The sequence below is a fragment of the Ammospiza nelsoni genome, chromosome 5 (assembly GCF_027579445.1).
Source record: "Ammospiza nelsoni isolate bAmmNel1 chromosome 5, bAmmNel1.pri, whole genome shotgun sequence".
In the NCBI taxonomy this organism is placed as follows: domain Eukaryota; kingdom Metazoa; phylum Chordata; class Aves; order Passeriformes; family Passerellidae; genus Ammospiza; species Ammospiza nelsoni.
This window is the reverse complement of record NC_080637.1, coordinates 62,647,791-62,672,583: the sequence shown is the minus strand read 5'-3', so window position 1 is coordinate 62,672,583 and position 24,793 is coordinate 62,647,791. Positions and strand designations below refer to the sequence as shown.

Here is a 24,793-nt window from a genome sequence, read left to right as displayed (position 1 = left end):
CTACGAGGGCTGCTTGCTGTAGGACAGCATCAAGTCGTTCTTCAGGGCTTTGTAGAGGTTGACAAAGGACTCAGCCCAGGTGTCCTTCTGGTGCCCCTGAGACTGGGCAGCTCTGTAGGCCGTGTAGACCATGGTCAGCACTGTCCTCTCAAAGTCCTCCTTCTTGAGGACCCTGGGGTAGGAGGACAGCCTGCTGCTCAGCCTGCGGATCTCCGGGATGCTCTTGGGGATGATCTCGTTGCAGATGGTGTCAAACTCAGCAGCCTTCCTCAGGGAGGCCAGCTCCTCATCCTTGATGGAGATCCTCTGACCTTTGTCGATGTCGAGCTCAGCTAAAAGAAACTGGTACAAAATCAGAACACAGAAAGCTATTTATTTTCTCCAAGAGACTCTAGACAGAGTACATGTCAATTAACAACATGTCCTTGGGTATTTAATTTTTGTCAAATGAGGACAGCTGCACTGTCTGGAGGTGGGGGAGATCAGAAAGTTGCTGTGTGCTCCCATCTTTCTGGTGAACTATCACACAGCCTTGGGTTTACTGCTGGGATGAATAAAAGTGACACAAAGCCAGATAATGGATAACTCAATTATGGGCAGTACCCCCAGTCCTGGTTAAGGTTTAAGGAACCATATACTGAACCTCATAAAGCAGAACCACATCCTCCAGGGAGTTCTGTAACACTGGGTTCAGGAAGGCAGCTGAGGACCTCTTGAATCTCTGAGAAGCTGGGAAAAGCACAGCTGGAAAACAGCAATGGGAAAAGAGAGTTTGCATAAGGTGTGCCAGACACTGACAAAAAGCAGCACTTTTCAACAGCAGAATCAAATAAAAAAAATGCCTCTTGCAAAATCTTGCTGTACAGAACGGCCTTTGGCTGTAAATGAAATGTCTGGCAAGGATTGCTTTGGCCTTGACTGACCAAGGATGGAGGTTAGCTGGATCCACAAGGTGCCTGACACAGGGTGCTTTGTTATCCAAGCCTGGGACTCTGAGCTGCACCATCAGAGGGGAAAGGAGTAATGATAATGGCAGCATTAACATTGTCTAAAATACAGGCCCTTTTCCTGGATTCTGAAAAGGGAAATCAGTACTGATACTCAACAAAAATTACTTTATTTGGTCCATTCTTGTGACGGTGTTCACAGGGGTCTTAGGATGAGGGAAGAGACATAGATCTGACTCCATGTTTCAGAAGGCTTGATTTATGATTTTATGATATATATTACATTAAAACTATACTAAAAGAATAGAAGAAAAGGTTTCATCAGAAGGTTAGCTAAGCTAAGAATAGAAAGGAATGATAACAAAGGCAGCTGTCTTGGACTCTTTGTCTGGGCTGTGATTGGCCATTAATTAGAAACATTCAACATGGGCCAATCACAGATGCACCTGTTGCATTCCACAGCAGCAGATAATCAACGTTTACATTTTGTTCCTGAGGCCTCTCAGCTTCTCAGGAGGAAAAATCCTAAGGAAAGGATTTTTCATGAAAAGAAGTCTGCGACACATTCTTCTACTGCCATTCTTCTGAGAGTCTACATTTCTCCTGGTTTCAATTGCCTAAAAGTTGATCTCTCCTTATTTATTAGATCTCCCAGAGAGTAACCAGCTCATCTGTCCTGGGCATTTGCACTTGGAAGGAGTGACTCACCCAGATGTCTGTGTCACTTCACTGAGCCTGTTACCAGCTTAGACACAGCAGCTACATCCAGTGAGGTAATCCCAGCTTAGTGTGGCTCTAATACTCTGCAGTGTAATAACTGGAAAAAACCAGAGCCTGCTACCATCAGGTATCTGTTCAGCACTGTGAAGTGCACTGCACTGTCACAGGGAAATGAGACAGGAAACAGATGGACAGTCCCTGAACTCAGCACCCCAGTGAAATACAGCATGTGTGGAAGCAGTGACCTGGACAGTCCAGGGTACAGAAAATATCTGATGCTGCTTTAGAGAAGACCTAAATGCTTTGAGTTATTAACTAGGTTACAAACCATCCATGTACTGTTAAAAAGTCTAAATTACTTTCAGAGCAGAAGGGAAAAAACTCTGTTTAATATTTTATTTGTATATTATTTAGATTTTGATGTTTGGGTAATCATAATTTGAATTTGTTGGATTTTTTTCTAATATTCAGGAATAGGAAGGGTTTGGTTTTTTAACTTGCGCTTATGTGACTGTTGGTATGTTTCCCATAAACTTCACTTCTCAGCTTTAACTCTGTTTGCCAATAGATAAATTTGGAAACCAGTCTAAGAAAAAAAAGGAAACAAATTCCCCAAATTCTGATAGGCATTATTCCCCTGTCAAAATTCAGATTTTTTAGAGTTATGAGTAACACGTAATGTAACATGCAGCTTACTTTGAATTTTTGGAAGGTTTTAACCCACCCTTCCTCTACCAGATTTTTTTCCATGAAACATTTTTACTGAATCAATTTTGCCTGGTTTTGCCAAAGTTCTTGTGATGGATTTTGCACGTTGACTGTAAAACAACCTGAACATCATTTAAAGCTCTCTCTTCTATGCATGAAAAGAAAGGAAAAGGAAAAGGAAAAGGAAAAGGAAAAGGAAAAGGAAAAGGAAAAGGAAAAGGAAAAGGAAAAGGAAAAGGAAAGGAAAAGGGAAAAGAAAAAAAGGCTGGAGCAAATGTAATTATTTTATGGAAAAGCTGTCCCAACTCTCTGACTACATGGTTCGTCAGACATTTTGCCTCTTTAGGGTTACCCAAGAAGATCATATATATGAATTTGAATTCCTCTTAATGCAGCCCTGCTTCCTGCACCATTGGCAACTGCTGACTTTGTTATAGTTTGGCTTGTTAATGATATTTAAATTCTAGTAGAGCAAGAAGAGAGAAACCAGAGCCTCAGGACCTTTATTATCCTGCATATGGAAAATGAATCATGATAATGCTAGGTATGAAGCAATTCCTACCTGATGATACAAAGGGTATTTTGGCCTTAAATTAGCTAGAGAAAAAGTATTTTGTTGAATTTCAATGAACATTCTGTAGTTAGATAGAGTAGTTAGGATGGGTTTCAGGCATAGCTGCTCCATCCCTGGTGTTTCCCTCTCTTGCTCAGAGCTTTGCTCAGGCACACAGGAGCTGCTCCATTTTTTACTCTTGACAATTCAAGGATGCAGCTGAGTGCATGTGAAGCACTTGAAACTTCAAGCACTAATTGCTGAGTAATTAAAAACTTTTATTACTGGGCAATTAAAACTCTAATTACTTAGCAGCTGGCAGAAATCCAGTCCATAATGATGACTATTCATTTTTATCCCTTTTAGCTTTTAGATGCCCTTTTGGTGAAAAACAGCCTCAGAGCATGGAGTACCTCTACATCTGCAGATGGTTTACACCTCAAATATCCCCTGAGCCATGGGAGAAGTGTCTGTGGCATCTTACTTTCAGTGCTGCCATGCTTCTTGTCATCACACTGATTGCTTTTAAGCTCCAATCCAAGCAGAGATTCCCACCGTGGAGCTGAGCTGGGGGACACCATCTTCAGCCCATCACCACTCACCCTGAAAACCTCAGCAAAGGAACTCTCACAAAAATGAATGCCAGGCTATTGACTTGCTGAGTCACAAGTAACACCTCAGGAAGAAGAAGGGTTTGTTAGGAGATTCAAAGGGACAAGGGCTTGGGGTACTCTGTGATGAGAAGGGATTTTAATGTGTATCAGAAGCACGCCAGCCTCTGTAGCACTGACTCCCTCGTCTCATTATCTCATTCCCAAAACACATTAAAGTATGTTACAGTTCTTAGAGACTCTACTCAGAAAGTCTTTCAGAGCTCGTTTGTATTTGTCATGGTTATCTGATTTTCCTGATCTGCATTTTATTCAGTCCTTCCCTCTCTCTTCCTACCTGCTCAGTAGTCAAATCCTTCCACCATCACTCCCTCCACAGTCCTCTCCATGAATTCAGGAGTTCCTCCAAGTCTGTATGAACACTTGGAGCAAGCAGTCTGATTTTCATTGTACTGACTTGACATGTGTCAGTTAAGTACAAAAGCTGAGATACAGAAAGATTTTTCAGTCAGTTTCTGCATTTAATGATTGCAAATTCCACTTGAAGCTTTTTTACTGACTTTTACTTCTTCCTGCATTTACTTCCATCTCTGACATGAGTTGTCTGGGGACATCAAAAAACAGCAGCAGAGTTTATAACCCTTTACTAATTTCTTTTTCAAGGCCCTTCTCTATAAAGCTCTTAAGCAACTGGAGATGCAGAATTTATGTTGTTGCATGATTTTATGTTGCTATTGCAGCCAATTCATTTCAATGGAATGAACATCTAAGGAGCAGAGATTCCCAATTAGTATTGACAGAGAAAGCCAGTGAAGTCAGTGGAGAGTCTCCAATTGATTTATTGTTTTTATTTCTCTTACAAATGTGTTAAGACATCTCCAATGTAGATATGGGCGCTTCTGTCTCAAGGGCTGATCTGTCATGTAACAAAAAACTTACGATTTACAGAGACAAGTTAGGAAAAATAAGCTTTTCATTGTCCTTACTGAAAACATTTCTATTGTATATCTATATATAACTGCTCATCCTCTTCCAAATCCCTTCTGCAGAGGGGCCCTGGGAGTTCTGCCTTGCTGTCTGCTCAGGGCTCAGGGCTGGATCAGAGAGAGCAGCATATCTGAGCACAGGCACCCCTTCCAGGCCCCCTGGCTGGCCCTGCTTGGCCTGGAGTGCATCACCACTGCCTCTCCTGGGGACTGCAGGCAGCCCACACCTCTCCTGATAAGGATGGTTAAAAGTGCCCTTCAAAACTGGCACAGAAATCTCCATTTTCTCCTGGCTGCAGGAGCTCATCCAGTCTCCTACTGCTCTGTTGACTCAATTCCACAATTCCACTCTCTGACTCAATTCCACTCTCCTTCCAGACTACCCAAGCTCTTAAACAAATAAAAAAAAAAAGCCATGTTTGCCAACTCATTGACCTGCTTCTAACCACTTAGCTAAAGCATCTTCATGGCTTAAACAAAACATCGCATTTGAGGCTGACAATAGCCTCATTTTAAAGATGTTTTCATCTCTCTTAAGAGATTCTGCCAGAATCTCCTGCACTTCATTAGCTGTGTGGTAAATATTTGTGATCCTCTCCCAGGTTTTCCCTGCAGTTTGATTGGTGAGGGTACAGATGTTTAGTTTTGCTTCCCAGTCCGTGCATCTGTTCATTATTTCCCAGTTGCTTCCTGTGCTGTGTTTGCTCAATAAGCACAGAGCATAGCTGCAGGAGTTCTCAGTTATTTGTGCATCATCAATGCCCTTTCCTTCCCCTATGAAAAGGTGTGAAACACAATTTGGGACCGGTACAGACCATTGCTCCAAAGCAAGTACAACTCCCCAGGGCTCTATGGCCTGAACAGTTTAATTGGGGTTAAGACTCAGAAGGAATGATTCTGATTGCTTTATCTCATTGCTTTAGAAGGACACCTTTCATGAAGGACAGGAGGAGCACAGGAGCAAGAAGGACTTCATTCTTCAAGATGGATTCAAGTTTTTGCCAAAGAAAAGAAACAAAACTCAGCATTGTCCATGAAGTGATGGTATAGGCAGATATATCAGCCATTATAATTAATGCCATGCAAAAAATGATGAGTGGTCCAGGCTGCCCGAATCCATTTTATTGCAGAGACTGCTGGGCAGTTCCTAGAAGCTGTTGTTTTGGATTTCAGGGCAAATGCCTGAAATGCTCACAAGAGGATTCTTGTGTGGGTGACTGCACACTGGAGCAGATTGTCCAGAGGGGTTGTGGAATCTCCTGCACTGGAGATATTTAAAATTGTCTGAACACAACCCTGTGCCATGTGCCAGAGAGGTGGCACCAGGTGACCCACTGGCCCTCCCAACTTGGCCCTGGATCTTTCTGGAATCATCTTTCTGGATTGTTCCATAACTGTGTGGAAGCAAAGGTTTGAATGCTCCTTGACCAGGCTGTGCAGAAGAGAAGGGGACGTGAGTGTCAAAGTTTGCATGCACTTGAAAAAAGTTTTTGTTTCATGTTTCTCTTTGATAACCTTGCTTCTGAGGGCTTGCACACAGACCAGAAGTATCTTTTATACATAAAGAACTTTATTTCTGTCTAATGACACTTTGGTGAGTCCATGCTGAGTTACTTCATTTGAATTGTTACTCCAGAGGGAATAACAACTCACTATTCCCTATTTGCTGCCTCAGGCTAACAGGGAAATACCCTTGAAAATACCTTGAAAATGGTACCTTTGCCATTCTGCAGTGGTGTCAAAAGCTGCACTTACACCAGGCTGAGGGGATGTTAACCTGTGACAGGTGTGTCAGGCAGTGAAAGTGGTAATGTAAATCACAAAAAGGGCAGGATTATTAAAGGATTAATGTGTTTTATGCATTTTATTCCTTGTCCTGTGCTTGGCTCATCCCCAGAACATAAGCTTTGGCTACACTCCCTCTCTTGTTTTGCCTTTCTGTATCAAAACTGCTATATCAGAAATCATTGAACACTTTGTCCCAGTCCAGGAGAAATTGGCAGACTGGGGATTTGGAGGAAGAATAAGGGGAATAAAATAGGAGGAATCACATACAAAATCCTAGAAAGACAAGGAACAAAAATGCTGCAGTGCTACAGTTTAGCATCTGAAATTTGTGTCTGGATTTGCAGTTATTGACATAAGTAGCTTCTATGACAACAAATGCAATGCAAGGACTTTTATCCAACTTTGATACATTTAAATCTCCATCATTGGGGGATTAATTCCCAATGCCCCTTCGGAGAACACAGCAGTGGGATGGAGAAAACATTTTAATTACAAAACAACATGAATTAGCACATGTTTAAAAGCAGCTACCAAGAGAATATCATCTTTTTGCCCTCAGTTCACATCCTTGCTATCTTAGTTCCTACGGCTAAACTTAATTCATTGCTGTTGACTAAAAGTGGGAATAGACATTAGCATCATATTTAGTTATTAAGAAAAAAGATATGGTTAAATGAAAGGCTTTGGCTTGAAGAGTTTTGTTAATAAGGATGTAGGAAGTAGATCTCCCTACAAAATTTGGCAACAGGCAATACTGTTCTTAGGAAAAAAAAAACCAAACCAAACTTTAAAACACTTAAAATTAATAGCAGATTGTATTTAATTCCATAGTGCAACATATTATCAGTTTTTTTCAAAGTAAGTTAGATTTTACTAGTTTATCTCCTTTTAAAGAAACAAACACATTCTGAAAGAGTGTCTCAGTTGCATAAAACAGAACTCATTCCTACCTAAAATTTCTGCCCTTCATAAATGACCTGAGATGTGTGAGATTAGATTAATGTGCAACAGAATTCCCATTAAAAAAAATAGAGTGGTAATAGCCTGTCTAGCTATTTGGCACAAGTAAGAAATGCAAAAGTGCATTAGAAAGACAAAAAAAACCATTATGCTTGCAGAAATGGATATTGCTAGAGAAGAAAATGGTTTGCCTGAGCCTGTGTTTGTGAGAGGTGGAGGATATTTACATTCATGGCTTAAGTGAAATGGTTTCAAAGATATCACGAGCACCAACCAACTAAAATGGTCTGAGAATTTATTCCCTCATATGGAATTTCCATTATGCAGCATTTTCACCTGTTCCCAGGCTGAAACAATGTATGCTGTGTTATTTATTCTTCCCTTGGTGTGATAAGGAGGGGTGCCCACCTGGAATTATTTATGCTCATAGGAAAACATTCCAGTCAGCCAGGAGAGGCCTTTAATATGTTGGAGCAAAGTCACTGCAGAAGGTGTGAAGAGAAAAAATGCACCCAGAGAAACTGAAGGAAAGAAGAAGTGAAATAGATCATTTTCTTGTCCTCCAGTTTGCTGCTATATTAGCACAAACTGGGACTAGACAATGGCAAAAACTGTGTGAGTGAAGGGCAGCAATAAAGGAAAGAAATATCAACCCTGCTCCACAGGTTTAACCCACAGGCAATAAATAATTGTGGTTACACAGTTAATTTCAGGCAGAGTTGGGAAATGGGCAAATACTTTTTCTTCCTGTCTTCATTGCAGAGCCACTTCTCCTTCCTGTACGTGTTGCTCACAGTGGTTCACATCCAAAGGAAAGACACCAAGCAGTCTTAATTAAACCCATTTGAAAAAGTTTCCTATTTCACATTTCCTAGTTTCCTACAAATCAACAGGCAAAGGGATACAAAGCTGCTCCAATCTGCTCCTATTTCTCCCAGGAGGCAGCAGGGAAGGGAGTGAGTGAGGGAAGGAAGGAAGAAATACAAGAAATACAGCAGGGTGTTTGTGCTTGGTGCTGAGCTGTGGGGAAACACCCCAGGAGCAGAATGAAGCAATGGAGAGAGAACAAAGGAAACCAGAGCTCTGCTTCATGGGAAAAGACAGAACTGCAGCAGCTCCAAGAGATGGATAATGAGATGATTGGCTCTCACAATTAAGGGATAACTATTGTGTGAACATTAAGAAAAGCTTTAGTGCTGTACAGTTATGTTATTGTAGTTTAGATGCCCTCTGCTCTCCCCACAGTTCCCTTTCCCCCCTGTGTTGCTGCCATCACACAGCCTGGGCTGTCCAGGACAGGTACAAAGGAGCTGCACAGGTGTCCCTGGCATGGGGCAGTGGGGAATGGAAAAGCTTGGGGGTGCTCAGGGGGGCAGCATGGCAACACCTGACCTCCAATCCAGTGACAAGAAAGCATCTCCACTGATAAATGGCAAAGAAGAGCTGAGTGACAGACCTTGGGAGGGGCCAGGGCTGGCTGATGCAACCCCAGGGGTATAAAAGACTGAGCATCCATCTTGAAGATGAACCGGCCATGTGGTATCTACGAGGGCAGTTCTCAACACTGCAACTTATTCCTTATGTACTCCTTTTGTTGTATTTTTGTCAAGGTTTAATAAACCTATTTAAATTTTCAAAGTGAGCAGTTGTTTCTCACAGCACCAAATCACTCTCACCAGTTCTCTGCCCTTTTTATATCAACATCTCAGAGCCCAAAGGGGTGGGCTCAATCCTTGCACCACCTCCCAGGTGCGTATTTCCTCAGAGCTGAGTCACTAGGCAGGCAGGAAAGGTATTCACTCAGGAGTTAAGAATGGCTGGGTTTCCTTTGTGTCTTGGCAGGCAGAGGTGACAGCTTGGCAAGGGTTTTTCTGAGCCTGACCTAATGGAGCTGTGGCTGCAAGGGGCAGCTCCTTCCCTTGGTGCTGACACTGCTTTGTGTGGCCACACAGGCACCTAAGCCAGGAATCTGCCTGGTTGTGAATGAAGGGAAAAAGCAAACAACAACAACAAAAAAAAAAAACAGTGCTAGTTTTCAGCTGTCTCACTTCACAACACATCTGCTACGCCAGCAGCGTTTCCACGTGTGAGAAACTCCCGGTGAGTGCAGTTGTGCTGTGTGCTTGCTGTAGCTGGTGATGATTCAAGTCCTCAGAATACCTAAGAATGGAAATCAGCCCTGCGAGGAAAAGCAGAAGCCCTTCCTCATGCCTGCACACCCTTGATCTAACCACCAGATGGATAAGATCCTTTTTTTTGTTGTTGATGGCCACCTCAACCTGCTAGAGGAGAGGGCTGGCTGCAGGACCATCAGCTGCCAAACACTTCATCCCCTTCTATGCTTACACCCCACTGAGATTTTAACAGAGGAAATTCAACTGGCAGAATGAATATGTAAATTTTTTTTCCCAGACTGGATGAAGAGAAAAGAATCAAAGGTCCAGTTTGAACCACAGACATAGCAGGGAGTAATATGAAATTTTTTTTCATGATCACATGACAGCTCAGAAATGCCAGGGACCCTGGAATTATTCACTTAAGCCATCTGTGAATGGTTTCACTAGCAAATAAATTCAAGTGTCTGACAGTGGGTCTAGGAGCAGTCTCTCTATTTTTATTTAATTAATGTATGAACTGCTTACACATATGAAACAACAAGGTACTCCTCATCCTCACTAAGTATGAGTATGACAGCTCAGAACTGAGGAGAAATAACCATTAGATTGACCATATCTTCTCACTCCAATTGGAAACAACCAGAAATGTCTTCCCTTTTTCTTCAGATTCCCATCCAAATTGAAATAAATGGTTAGGAAGTGAGTACATAAATACCAGTTTTCTGCTTCCTCAGCTCTGGGATTTCACTTGCTCTTCAAAAGCAGGGAAACCCCAGCTGCCTTTCCAGCTGTTCATTGAGCTCCAAATGTCAGTGCACCTGCTGGGGTTTTCTTAATGACATGAATATGTGCTGGATGAGAGAGAGAATAGATCAGCCTTGCCAAGAAAACAACAAAAAAAGGGGTACTGGTTCCTTTTTGTACAAAAATGTATTATTTTTTGGAGGCAATGCCCTTTCAAATCATTGTATGATTTCTAGTAGTGTCAATAAAGGTAAGAAGTCTGAGAAAGGGACTCAAGACCTGAAGATGGATTCAGGTTTGTCTCTGAACTGGACTGCTACAGCTGCTTTGTTACATAAGCAGAGCATGAAGGATGGAAAGCTGGGCTGTATCCCTGCTGAGAGTCAGGGCAAACACATGTTTCTCCAGGAGAGGTGAGTGAGGATCAGCATGGGAAGACATCTATTCTGTCAAGTGCACACCTGTGTGCATGTCTGGGCCCCTTATGTTCATGTCTGCATCTCTGTGGGAATAATACTGAAATATTAGTGAAGCTCAAATATAATCCTCCACTAAATCTGATCAGGGGATTTCAATGTGTGCAGATGTGATGTTGTGCCAAGACAGTCTTTGTGATATTGCCATAAACATAGCATGGAAATGTAAAGGATGAATGTAAAACATGTTGGGTTTAGTGCTGCATCCCCCATTGCACAAATACACACATGGGATTTCCATTTTACAAAGCTGACATTTTTCCGATCTTGTTACTCCAGACTCTCCTAAAACCTGTCTATTTTGAGATCTTTCAGGTTTCAAGATCTGCTGAAATAAAGCTGAGACTGACAGAAAACTGGATTCACCATTAAATACAGAAAGCCTTGCTAAAACCTGGAATGTTGCAAATTGTTTAAGGCTGCTGGACACTGGGTGAGATCCTCAGGTGACCTGAGCTGGCACCAGCAGCCTGTGATGCTGCTCTGCTGGCAGCCAGGCCACAGAGAGCCCTGTGCTGTGAGAGACACAGAGGGATGTGGGATCACAGAGGAGACAAGAACGGTAGAGTCAGGGTTACAGAAATCTTACAGCCAACAGAATAACCCAAATATCCTGTTTCCTCAGGAGAGAGACCTCAAAGGCACAAAATGCTGACAGCTGTGCCTGAAGTTGATGGAAATTCAAAACCTTTCTCAGTCCCTGCCCCTACAGGTGCCATCTCCCAGTGGCTCCCTGCCAATTTTTATTTGTGTTTGATGTATTTGATTCAGTGCTCTTCTTCCTTAATGTACACCCTCCTCTGGAGCCATTTGATCTGAACTTGTAAAATAGATTTTGGCTTATGGGAAAATAATGTAAGTAAATGTTTAAGGAAAAAATGACCTCATCTTCTAAATTTAGGATGAATAAATTTAGAGAAAGGGAGGAAGGCCTGATTTCCACAAAACTCTTTAGCATGCTGCTGACTGGAACCAGCTGGGAGTCAGTTCCTTGGTTTAACTCCTCTGTGTGTGAGGATTGTGTGTGAAGGCATTGTTATTGTGGAGAAGCACTTTAATTAAGATGCTGTGATACTCATTGTAAATCTCATCCTGTTGTTTTCTGCATTTGGGCTTTCCCCTTGCTAGCTCAGAGACTCTGAGGCTTGCATAATGAAATGAGCTTGCTTAGCAAGGTTTTGTTGGTGTGTGGGTTACATCCTGCTGGGGTAAAGTCTTCTGGTCCATCTTGCTTTGGCCTACAGAATCACTCCTTGCCAAAGCTGGACTTCAGCATGTGATCTATCTGCATGACAGATCTTCCTCAGCTTTTTAGTGATGGTGACCTCCCACCTAAGCTTACAGACACCACCTGGTTATGAATATGTGATTGTTAGCCATCTTACATCATCTTTATATGGTTTCCTTTTGTCAAGTTAGGGTAATCATTGTCAGAGATGCTGGAGGTCATTTGTAGGGGTAGACTGACATTTAGTATGGCCACAAAATAAGGCAGGGACTACTTGTCTCCTTATTTATAATTCCAAATGCTAGCCCCATTAATCTTCAAGTTCTGCTTTGACCTCTGAGTGCCAAGGATTAAGGATGGATGAAGGAGAACGAAAACTAACTTGTCATGGCTGAGCTCCCTGGATTAGTAGCTGTTAACCACTTTGGTGGGTCACAGAGACAGGCTGCCATGAGCCACTGGTTTGTTGTGAAAGGAACGCTCAGAAGGTGATTTATAACTTTGCCTGAATAATACATGTGTTAATTTGTCAGCAAAAGCACCCAGAGGGAAATGCACTGGGCTCAGTAAGGCACAGTTTGCTCCCAGCTGGAACTGCAGTGGGAAGGACTGGCACCCTTTTCCACCTCAGCAGGCAGACATCCAGGGGCTGATGAGCTCCAGCCTCAGGTCCAGCAGAGGATTTATCATATATATCCTCTGGTAGCACGAATTCAGCCAGGAGGGAAAAGCTCCTGCGGGAACATCACAAGAGGGTGTGAAAAGCCAGCTGGGCATGTGTTCCAGATTGCAAGATGTATTCCACTACCATCTGTATGGCAGATTATCTTCTGTCAAGTGGGCATTTTGCCTTATCTCTCTCTCTGAGTGACCACAATTTCTCCTCCCTTGGGAGGGGACATCTGCTGATAACAGACTATTGAATGTCACTGCATGGCTGATAAGAACTATAACATCCCACTGTGAGATGCTCCGCCCAGAGGGAGGAGCCAAGCATTGCTACCCAGATATAATCCAGAGGTTTTTGAGACACCAGCACAGCTTTCTCCACTGGATTCCCCAGAGGAACAGCTGCCTCTCCTTCCACTGGATCTTCAGAGATACATCCTTCTCTACAGATTCCCCTTCCTCCAACAGAACCACACCTGACACTCCAGGAGGACTGCAGCCACAATTCCAACTGGACTGCTACCAACACCCTGACCCACAGGGTGTCAGGTTGCGTTCTGACTCTGTCAGTGTTGTTCTAGTGTACTGCATTGTTTATCCATTTTTTTTTTTCTTCCCTATTAAAGAACTGTTATTTACTGCTCCCATATTTTTTGCCTGAGAGCCCCCTAATTTAAAATCTATAGCAATTTGGAGGAGTGGGGAGGGTTTACATTCTCCATTTCAGGGGAGGCTCCTGCCTTCCTTAGCAGACTCCTGTCTTTCCAAACCAAGACAGCATGACACACATTTCCATCTTTGATCATGAAAACAGAAAGGGACTATTTAAGACACGTGACAAGTTGGTTACACTGCTGAATTTGTGCATGTAGAAACTGAGCTCTTTGCCTTGATGGTGCTATTTTACTTCAGAGTCCCTCTGTGTTCCTTTGGAGGATCTGTGCAGATGTTTTTCGGCTCTGGCATTCCCTTTGGCTGGAGCACGCTGGCTGTGAGCAGCACACGCAGGGAGTGGGGCTGACAGAACTGGGTGGTGATGGATTGATGGGCTATGGCACATGCAGTTAGTCATTCAGGGCTTGAAGAGCATCCAGAAATTCCCAGCAAGTGTCCAGCAGCCTGCTCCCAAAATACAGCTTCTGGCTGGGAAAGGAGCATCTTTCTAGGGAAACAAAATTTGTTATGGTATCCCTAACACTTAGGTATTTACCAGGCACATTCTTCAAAACAAGACTTCATCAGCTGAAGCCCACAGCACTTCCCTGCTGTGAACATGGAAAATGCAGCACCATGGCAGCTCTACTGCCCAGCCTGTGTCACTGCCCCATCTCTCTCAGTCCCTCTGCTAAACATCTCCATCCTGCTCTCTGCCTTCCTGCAGGATTCCCTCCATCCCCACAATGCAGCAGTGCCCAGGCCTCAGCCAAGTGGCTGCTGGCTTCCCTCAGAACAGCAGGATGGTTTTAGGGAGAGATCAGATGCTGTGATGCCCATCCATTTAACCCTGGCTTTTCCCAGACGTTCTGTGTGTCAACAGAGCCACATCATCATCACCATCATCATCACCATCACCTTCTCCTGCTGGAGAGCCCAAAGGGCAGGCACACAGTGTCCCCTGCCACTTGGGCCTAACTGGGGCTGGTAGATCTGACTTTTGCTGATTGCATCTGATTCCTGATATGGGATAGCCCAGTGTGGAAAAATCTTTGGATACTTTTCTGTTCTTGTTCCTTTGTGAGGACCCAGCTGAGCTTTATGTTTGCTAAGTACAGGTCAAGGTAGGGCAGCCCCTCTGAGTTCTGTTTATTAAAAACCTGGCAGTAGAAAGCAGCAGAACAAGTAGTGTATACATTTTTTATCATTAGACTATTACCTTCCAAAACTTTCTGCCAAATTGGCATGGTAATCTAGGAAAACAGAAGTTGCTGCAACTATGAAAAATACATGGTTTCACTCAACACATGCTGTACTATATTAGGAGGTCCACAAATAGTGTTTAACTGGAAATGGAGTGTGTTCGGTGCCAAGGCATGAATAATTACATAAATAAAAAATGAAGCATGTTTTAAATGTCTTTTATTTAAAAGAGGGCTTTAAACATGAACTCTGAGACATAAAATCTGTGCTTAATAAATAAATTCAATAAACACTTTGTGTTTCTTCAGAGTCAAGCATAAACAAAACAGTAATGTCAATGCTGTGAGCATTATGAAAACCAGGGAGAAAACTGAGGGCTTTCAAAACTTGATCCATCCCTCCAGGGACTGATAGGGAGCTACAAGGACTTGTGCAGTTGTGGTGCTGTTTTTATGACTGATGTTAATGGGAAATGCTGTAAAACTGCAAGATTCCTGCAGCTTCTGTGGAAAAAAACTAGGCTGTTTCTTGGGCAGTGGCAAGAGTCTTTTTGCCTACATAGTGTAGAAGATCAAAGGGAGGGGTTAAAAAAAGTGAAGAAATCCTGCCACACTGATGATTCAGTAGCAGTAACTTTAATTTTCATACTGTGACTAGAGGTCAATTGCCCAGACTGGAAGCTCTCAGTATCCTGGTAGGATGGGAGCCTGTTGGGGACTAGAAGTAAACTTGAGTCCTGCTTACATGAGAAAAAGGCAGAGTCCCAAAGGAAAGTAGCCATTCCAAGAGGCTGAGAGGCAGATGGGTAAGATGGAGACCAGCTGTGGCACATGGGCATCTGCTGAAGTGTGGGTTCAAGTGAGGATGCATGCCATGCTGACAAAGGAGACAATGCTACTCTAATCTTGATGTGGTGCACTTTAGTATTTCCCATCCATATTCATACATTTTCTCTCTCTTTGCACCTTTCCTTTACCTTCATTTTTCCTCTCCTTTCCACCATTTTCATTTTTACCTCCATCCTTTTCTTTCTCAGCATATCTGTCCTTTGCCTTTGCCTCTGTTTCCCTCTCTGTGGCTCAAACAATCTCTGCCAGATTGGAAAGCCCCTGCTCTTCCCAAGACAGAGATCAGAAGCATCAAGGTCATTTTTGTGGCACACCACCACCTGCCAAATGGATGGAGATGATTAAATCCCAATGTTCTGGCTTGCAGCAGATATCCACATCCATTTCTTGCTCTCTTTACAATTAGGCAGAACCACTCTGAAGTGTTTTGCTTCCCCTGTGTCAGGCAGGTGCCACAGAAGCTCCCATGAGTTTGGGTCACCAAGGTGAGACTGAATCACAGCATTGTCCTTCCACTGTCCCATTTCCTCCCAAATAACCTCCGAGCACTCAACAACTTATTTTTCCCTTTCTCAGCATCTTTTTTTCAGCTACCCACCTGGCTCCTCCTGAGCAGAGGGACACTCAGTGGTTTGGAGCCTGGCCCCTGGCTGCTGACCTGGATTCCCTGTGGCCAGGGAGGAATTTCCAGAGGCCCAGTGGTATGCAGGCTGCTCTCAGGGGAACTGGGGGGGGCTGCCAAACCCAACCAGCAAACTGGGCCAGGAAAGGCCTCACATATGCTTTCACCAGAGGAAAGGAATGCTTGTGGAAACTGGGAGTAGTGGAGCTTTTTTAACTTTGCTTCTCTCCTCCTCCCACTCTCAGCCTCCAGCCCGGCTCTGAGCCTGTGCTGTAACAAGCCCTGGGACAGGAGAGAAGGGCACACAGGTTATTGCTGCAGCCTGAGCACCTCAGGGAGGGCGAAGGGGGCTACTGGCTGAGGACTGGGCCTGGCAACACCACAGTCTGTGCTGCAGATTGGGGCTGGTTTAATGTATCTGGATGAGCAAGCATGCTGTAGGGGATATATTGTAAAGCTGCCATCGCAACTCTCAAATTAAACAGAATTTGGGTCTAATGAGAGAGAGGCACAACAGAGACATATAGGATCCCTGCACTGACTTTCTTCCCTTCCAGTTAGAGGGAAAACTCCAGTTAGAGGGATAACAGTGCCCTTAGGGCTTTTTGGTTTGTGTTAAATAACAAGTGTCATTTGCTGCTTATTCTCAAGCTGCCTTTTTTTTTTATTATTTTAATGATGCTCTGTGGCATTCACATTCTCTGAAAAATCCCTTCGCCGAGGATTTTTCTCCTGAGAAGCTGAGAAGCCTCAGAGAAAAATGAAAACAATAATTATCTCATTTGCTTCTCCTGTGTTGTGCTCATGTGGACCGTGTTTGGAAATTGTTTATCCAACAGGTGGTTGTTTCATTGGTTGCTGATGTGGGTTGTTTTCACTCATTGGCTAATCAGTGCCAAGCTGTGTCGGGATTCTGAAGAGAGTCACGAGGTTTCATTATTATTTTTTAGCATTCTCTAAGTATCCTTTCTGTATCCTTTAGTGTACTTTAATATTGTGACCTTTAATATAATATAGTATCACAAAATAATAAATTAGCCTTCAGAGAACATGGAGTCAGATTCATCGTTCCTTCCTTCATCAGGGCACCCCATAAATGCAATAATGCTTTGATACATTTCCCCCTCTGCTTTGCAGCACCTGCTCTCTGTACAGCGGACCCTGCATCACCTTCACCCATGCCAGTGGCATTTTGCTGATAAACCCTTTAAATAACAAATGCCTGCTTTGGGCTGGAAAATTTTTAAAAAGCAAGGAGACAAAATATCAAATAATGAATTGTGACCTCACTCCTGAGAGCAGAAAAACTACTGTTGACTTTGTCATGCTGGTTTGCACGCTGAAGTGCTTTTGAAGTTAACACAAGGGCCAGGTTTGTGCCCTTCAAACCACGACACTCCCTGAGCTCCCTGTTTTGCTGCTGCCAGGTCCATGTACCCAGCTGGCTTCTCTGCATCCTGGATGGACTCAGCTCCCCTCAGCAGAGCCCTGGGCTGCAGGACATTCACAGAGCCCTGTGCCTGTGGGCAATCACCAGTTCCTCCTCCTGGGCTTGCCCCGTGGGTCCTGCCCTGCCTTGAACCCGGGCACAGGCACTGCTGCAGAATTAATTGCTGCCCCACTCACTTCTTTAGCTCAGCAATTTACATCTTGCCTGTCACCAGCTGAATAATCAGAGCCTCTGCAGCCTGGTGATGTTCATTAAGGCCTGCTGGCTTCCCTTTCAATTAGATTGTACCATTCAGTGCTTCTGACAGGATTCCTTTCTGTCTGAGAAGTCATTGCACTCCTGCTGAATTTGGCACGATCCACCCCAGGAAAACAAGAAAAAGCACTTTGTGCTTCAGAAACAGAATTAAAAAATAAAATAACCACAGCTATTAACAATACACAGGACTAAACACACACGCAGCCATCCTGAAGAGATCTGGGGCAAGGCATTTAATGACTCTGTGCCTCACAACAAAAAAGGATGCTAATATTTCCTCTCTTTAATTACACTGAAAGTTCTCTGGAGAAGGACTCAGGTTGTTTACTCAGATTCTTTTTATTCTGTGTGTTTGCATAATGCCAGGTGTAGGAGTGTGTTTTTTGCTGATGGAGTGACAAAACTATTCTTTGTCCCCCTAAAAGGAAAGAAGCCTAAAAGTTTCTTTCCTTGATTAAACGAAAACACTTTATAAGACTCAGAAGATTTCACCCCAAACTTAAGGATAGCTAATTAGACAAAAGCCCAAAAGCCTCACCTAGGCAATTTAATAGAAAAAGAAGAGAACAAAGAAATAAATTGCTTTTGTAAAGTGTTTTACGAAAAACCTCTTACACCTAACTCAGTTTTTCTGCGTGTTATTTTGCCTTTTATTAAACCTTTTTGTTTCCAGCACTGCAACAGAAGTCATCCTGCTGATTTTTATGCCCCCAAAAGTAGCTAAGCTATCTTAGGTGTGTTATAGACCTCCAAAAGCTTATGAAGCTCAAAGAATTTACTAAAACAGCCAGGTACCATTGAGGAGTGTGAGCCCAGCATTTAAGGTAACCAGGAGAGGTCTCACAGTATTTTACACTCTTTTTATGAGCTCTTTCATTCACCACAGAGCTGCCTCTCCTCTGGAAGAGAACACTGGCTGGCCCAGAGGCACTAAGGGCAGTGAGATGGTTGTTAGGGGTGAGGTGGAGGGAGATATTTCCAGGTGAAAGTGGAAGGATGAGCTTAAAGGGCAGGAGGTGTTTCCCAGATGGGCTTTGCTGGGGCAGGAGGAATTCGTGCAGACTCAGATCCCAGAACAGCTCCACCCCTGGAAATGGGGCATACAGATGTGACACTACAGCATGCAGGAATTCTGAGAAAGATGACCAAAGTGGCAGCAAATGTATGATTTACCAGCCCTCAGTCCTGGGATGGAACTGGGATCACCAAGAAGATTCTACAGGTGCCACTTTCAGCAAACTGATCTCATTAGGTCTAGGACATATCAAAGAGAAAACAGCTTTACTTCTTGTGTCTTCCTCTTGTTGTTTACTCAGGTTTCCTCAAAATTGTCTAGTTCCTGTCTCTTTTTAACTTTTACTGTGTGAGCAGTAAGCTTTAGCCATTTTTGGCTGCTTCCTGTGGTGAATAAAGTCTCAGAATCACTTAGATCCTTCCTTCCTAACAGCATGACTGCTTTTAAAGAGTACAAAATCCTTCTGTGATCTAAACTAAAATGTGAAAACTTCCATAATCTATCTTCCCTCTGGTCTCATCAGAGCATCTTTCCCCCAGAAGAGCTTGGAAACTTTAATTTTATTTTTTTTTTAAGCATCCTTTACATGTCTTTCAGGTTACCACTGTGAATTCTGATTCAGGGATGATCCTCCATGCAGCCTAAATTAATTAAGTCTGGCCCTAAAGGAGCATTTGGGGAATCAGGGCATGCTAGAATGGATTTTGATTACAGTCACAGCCCTGCCTAACTGGATATTTATCCTACCACGGTTAAAATCCATTCAGAGACTGTGATAGTCCAGCTACCTTTGCAACACCTAGCAGCTTTACTAACAACTAGTGCAAAAAAACTGAAAAACTTAAAACTAGTAAAAAAAAGTAAAAACTAAAGCAAAAAGTAAAACCTGAAAGTAAAAACTAGTAAAAATCCTCCCCAGACCTTCTTTAGGAGATGACTTCGTTTCTTCACAGACAGAGTTGCAATATTTGGTGCAGAAATAATTTTCATCAGGGGACTCCAGCCCACAAACATGCATTCCCAGGAACTGATCAGACTCATGGAATGGGCTCAGGGTAGGTGGGGAAAACCCCTGCAGGAGATCAATCACCTTTTGCAGCTCCAATGAGGTTGTTGGCATAGACCCAACAGGCAGGGAAACTGGGGCAATTGAGGCAGTTTTCCAAGTGATCACGAGAGCCAAAGGAAAGGGAAATATTGCATTTTCTTCATAAGAAATAACATACTTTTCACAGCTAGGCTTAGACAGAGTTGGTGCTGTTCCTTAGCATTTCATCTCTTTCATTTGCACTGCACATTTTAAGAATTGGATAACAAAGTCTTTATAGAAATTTATAGAAATTAAAAGAAGTTGGATAGACATTACAATCTAAAAATTTCTGGTCGCTGGACTGGCTGATGTAACCTTGTCACATATCCAATAACACTGACCATAACTTGGTTTACTGAAGGACCACTGGGTACCTAAATGTGTATGTGTTTGACCATTTTTGTTGCAATTACAGGCTGTGTTTGGGCCACATTCCCCTTGCTCATGCTCTCCAAGCCAAAAAAGTCACCCAAGAGTTGCTGTCAGTGGTGGCATCCCAGAAGCTGCTCAAGCAGGGAGTGCCTGGCTGTAGGGATGCAATATGAGATGCAGCAGGGAAGAGAGGGAAATAGGAAGAAAAGGAGTGGGGATAAAGGGCATGCTCTAATTTCTGAGGCACTCAATCTTTGCACACACAGCAGAGATCAGCAGCAACCAAATCAGCACAGAGATTAGAACATATCAAGCAGTGCTTCCTTACAAAAGTATTGGCTGGATTTCTAGCAACTGTGGCATTCACATTGTCTGGAAGAATCCCTTCATCCAGGATTTTTCTCCTGGGAAGCTAAAAAGCCTCAGAGAAAAAGGAAAAAAATAATTATCTCATTTGTTTCTCCTCTGTTTTGCTTGTCTGGAATGTGTTTGGAGATTGTTTACCCACAGGTGATTGTTTCATTGGATTCTGGTGTGAGTTGTTTTCACTTAATGGCCAATTGGGGCCAAGCTGTGTCAGGACTCTGGAAGAGGTGACAAGTTTTCATTATTATCTTGTTAGCCTTCTCTAAGTATCCTTTCTGTATTCTCTAGTATAGTTTAGTATAGTATTCTTTTATATAATATAGTACCATAAAATAATAAATTATCCTTCTGAGAACGTGGAGTCAGATTCATCATTCCTTCCTTCGTCTGGGGGGAACACAAATACAATAAGCATCAGCCAGTCTCTCTTCTACACAGTCTCCCCTCTCCTGGCCCTGCAGAGCTGCCAGCCTGCTCAGGCTAAGCCCACGAGCAGAAGTGCCAGGCCAAAGTTGCTCAGGCAGCAGCTGCTCCATCACCAAACCCAAAAACAGCTCCCACCACACCAAATACTGAGAGCCTGCAATGTTGCGGGGAAATTAAAGAGGATGGACTTTCTGCTCTTTCAAGCAATTCCTTCTGCAAAAAAGCTTTAAGGAGAGCAGACTGTTCCCCTGGTGCTCTCCAACAGCCATTTCACTCTCACCAGCCACTAGAGACTGGGTAGAAAATAATGCACATGGACCAGAGAGATCTGATGGGACTGTAGTGATGCTTTTGAGGTCTGGAAGGAACAGCACAAAAACTCCCCAAAAGCATGAGACCTCTGTGGTGCTGATATATCCTTTTGACAGTGATGGGTGAAAAGCATTCTACCTTCTTATTTTATGTTTTATTTTAACATTTCCTTTTCCAGCCTCCACTGAGGGGTGAACTCACCCTTGCTGCTGCTCCTGCACTGTCCAAAAGCCACAACCATAGTAAATCTGCATCTTCCCACCCTGAGCAAACACACAGCAAGGATGCTACTGTTTGTGTGTTCCATTTATTAGAATCAGGCAGCCTTTACAGCAAATAAACTCCTGCCAGCTGAGATGTGCCAGTAAGGATTGCCTTAGGGTTTCTCCTCAGGGAACAGACAACTCTTGTAAGGCTCATAAGGCTGGCTTCTGCTCTCCAGTGGATTGGTACTTCTCAAAGTTTGATGGAAGCAACCAGCAAGCAGTGACACAGGTTGCCATGGCTTCATGGAAGGGGTTTTTTGCTTATTTTTGTTGTTAAAACCCAGGATTTGTTCCTTGGTTTCTTCAGAAGAAACATCTCTTTAAATCTGGAATTCTTATTTGGAAGCTGAAGAATTTATATAATCTCACCTCTGCCATTGCATAGGGAATAATACTTAGTCAGTAGAGACTTGTAATTACCTTTTTTCTTTACCTTTTTTCCCTAGACAGAAGGTCCACAAAATCTGAGAGGATACTTCCATGCAGCTGAGCCTACAAAAGGCTCAAGGAAACTTGAGGTGATGACAAGAAAATTATTTCATCATCATTCAGTATCTTTTCTTTGTTATTTTAAACACACCCATCCTAGGGAGTAAGTTTTGCCTGTGACTTCTGGACCTGTACCCACAGCTCAGTTGAGGCAGGCTCAATTGAGAAGTGTGTGTGAGATTTTCAATGCAAAAGGCTGAGGCAGTTTAAAAAGAAAAAGGAATGAATAAAGCCCTCTGTTTTCCTGCCAGAAATGTTTTTCTTTTTTTTCTTTTTTTAAATTTTTTTCCCCACTCGTTGATGCTTCCAATCAAAGGGAAAAAGGAGTTCGCAGTCAGCACAAGTGTGTTCATCTTTTCTCATGCCTGAGCTCTTCTTGAGCCAAAGCTTGAATGATTGGTTACAAGGGCTGGGGATCCCAGGCTGCCCCAGTGCTTCCCATGGAAAAATGGCCAGAGCCAGACATTGCTGTGTACAATATTGACTGCTCATTTCTGCTGCAGACCACAACTGCTGGCAATTAAAGCAAGGCCTTTGCCCCGCTGTTTGTAAACAATCTGGATGACAAGTCAACATGGAGATGACACACAGATCTGTCTTTCATTTCCCTCACACCAGATGCTGATCTGTCTTTGGGTGTTCACTGCAAAACTCAAACCAGGACTCGGATAAGGCTTAAATGACTGAAGTTTAACCTAAACAAGGCTCAGTTGTCATTTGCGGAGGGAGGGAAGAGCTCTGAGTAGGCAGAAGAATGTGTCATTGCTCAGTACTCAAATTTTATCCTAGGTTTCTAAGCAATTCAAAAATTAAGACAGTGCTTGGACCCTCTCAAGGTACTGCAGATTTGGTTGGGTTGACACACAGGTCAAGGGAGTGAAGGTTCAGTTACTGCTGAAGGAGTTGTGCCTCTAATACAACTTTAGAGCAGAATTGTCCCAGCAGATGTGGAAAAGAAACCTGGTTTCCTCCTCAGAAAATGCCTGCATACACTATTTGTGACAACTGAACTCCTTATCACAACAGGGAATGAATCTTCTCTTCCCTCTGAAGCCTCCAAAAATAAGTGCTAGAGCTTCCAGCTTGAAAAAAAAAAATCTGCTTTCTCAAAAGGCACAATATAGAGTTCTGATGTTTTTCTTTAAATATTCATGGTGATTAAAACTGAACTTTAATAGTTGCATGAATTCCTTTTAGGGTTGTGATGTTGTTTAATTAAAATGAGTGTGTAAGCAAAAGTGAAGGATATAAAACTGAATAGTGATTATTACATGAAATTGAACTCCTTTTTCTTAATTTTTTTTCCATTTCTTAGGCAATGTGACATCATTCTTCCAAAGGGTGGGGCTGTGGGTTTTTTTTTATTAGTATATACAGATCTAGTTCTGATTTTCTCACATTTTTGTGTCACCCCTGGAACAACAAATTCTTACCTACAGAATTACAGGATCTTATGACAAATATTGGTGCTATTTCCAGTCTTATACCAGAAGAGAAAAGTGAGGTACATGCAGGTACAATGACTCATGCAATATCAGCCAAGAGTCTGATGAAAAAGTTGTGCAAAGAACTTTTACCATGGCGAGCCCCAGGCCAAAGCCCTGCCAGTGAGCTCCCACTAACAGGGATTTTTGAAAGGAATAATTAAGCACTGTAAGGAAAAATTAAGCAGCCTGAGCTGGATTGTTTAGCTCTTCATTAATTCCCTCAACCATTCCCTCTACTACAAAATCAAAACCAAACCCAAATGTCAGACTGGACTGGTACCAGCTATAATGAGGAGACTGGAATAGGGAGGAAGGCATTTAAATGCTCTATTTTTTTAGCAGGCTCCGGTTCCTTTAAATGTCTGTGAATCTCAATATCAGAACCAAAGAAATCTTTTGGGAGGTGTTTCCTTTCTCCACTTCCAGCAGCTCCTGAACCATTGCCAAATACCAGAGGAGAGAATAAAACCAAAAAAGGGAAAGGACATCATCACCAGCAGGATGCTTTGAAGCAAGCATCTCCTGTGCCATCCAGCAGTCCCCAAACATTCCATAGGCTGCTGCCACACTTTAAAAACATTACAAATATGTCACAGCTGTGTATTGTCAGATTGGCAGCTGAAGCCTGATAAGACACCAGGTCACCTCCTCTGTGTCACCTGTGCTCCCCTGCCAGGGTAGGGCAGCAGCATTCCCAGGCACCTTGCACAATCCAGGCATTCTTTGCTTTACTATTGCCAGGTATCTTCCTGCCAGAGCAGATTATGCCACCTGGGACTGCACAGGCTTTCACTTTAAGGTTTCATAAGCTATATTTTTTTTTGTTAATGCAGAAGAAAAATGAGAAAGAAGAAGGGAAAAAGTGCAAGAATGTAATTCTGGTTCTTGGGCTATTTAATATAATTTTTTTAATAACAGAATACATATATCATTTTACCTTTTTGCACTTTTCATGTGTATTTTTTATTTATCTATATATTTTTAGTTGACCTGTTTAGCGGAGAAAAAAAAATCCAGAGTTGGAGGGAAAAATTATGATTGTATATATACATATATATATATATATATATATACACATACATGTATAATGCAACATAATTTGAGACCAAATCTACAACTGAAATTTTTCCCTTAAATAGTTTTTCAGGTTGAAATCTTACCTCTGCTCCATCTGTGGGTCACAGTGGCATAAGCACTGCAATAGAACAGCAGCAGCACCAGAGTCTTCCAAGGCATCCTTCTCTTTAAAATACGTATGTCTAGCTGTACAGTAGCTTTTTTTTTATTTTCCCAGCTCCTTTCTTTTCAGGAATAAGTGATGGCTTTTCCTCTCCCCCTCCCCCTTTGCAGAAGAACCTGCCTGTTCTTCTGAGTGGAGCTGAAGTCAGCGCACAGCTCCTCTCCCAAACCAAGTCTCCTCGGGATCAG

The 24,793-nt window shown here is 42.8% G+C and overlaps 1 protein-coding gene across 1 annotated transcript; it reads right to left on the bottom strand.

The window, feature by feature from the left end:
- FAM180A (family with sequence similarity 180 member A) lies at positions 1–24,701 on the bottom strand. Its single transcript, XM_059473334.1, has 3 exons — positions 24,526–24,701; positions 644–744; positions 1–342 (listed from the first exon to the last, which is right to left on the bottom strand). The coding sequence occupies exons 1-3, from the start codon at positions 24,599–24,601 to the stop codon at positions 1–3; spliced, it is 519 nt and encodes a 172-aa protein (XP_059329317.1). The 5' UTR covers positions 24,602–24,701.
- Positions 24,702–24,793: the final 92 nt, after the last annotated feature.

Bases quoted from the DNA above. Each gene is read 5' to 3' on its own strand.
- FAM180A (XM_059473334.1), bottom strand. From the start codon at position 24,601: ATGCCTTGGAAGACTCTGGTGCTGCTGCTGTTCTATTGCAGTGCTTAT. The intron at 745-24,525 runs GTAAGATTTCAA...GCTGTTTTCCAG, and splicing joins GACCCACAGATGGAGCAGAG to CTGTGCTTTTCCCAGCTTCT. The intron at 343-643 runs GTTCAGTATATG...ATTTTGTACCAG, and splicing joins ATGTGGTTCTGCTTTATGAG to TTTCTTTTAGCTGAGCTCGA.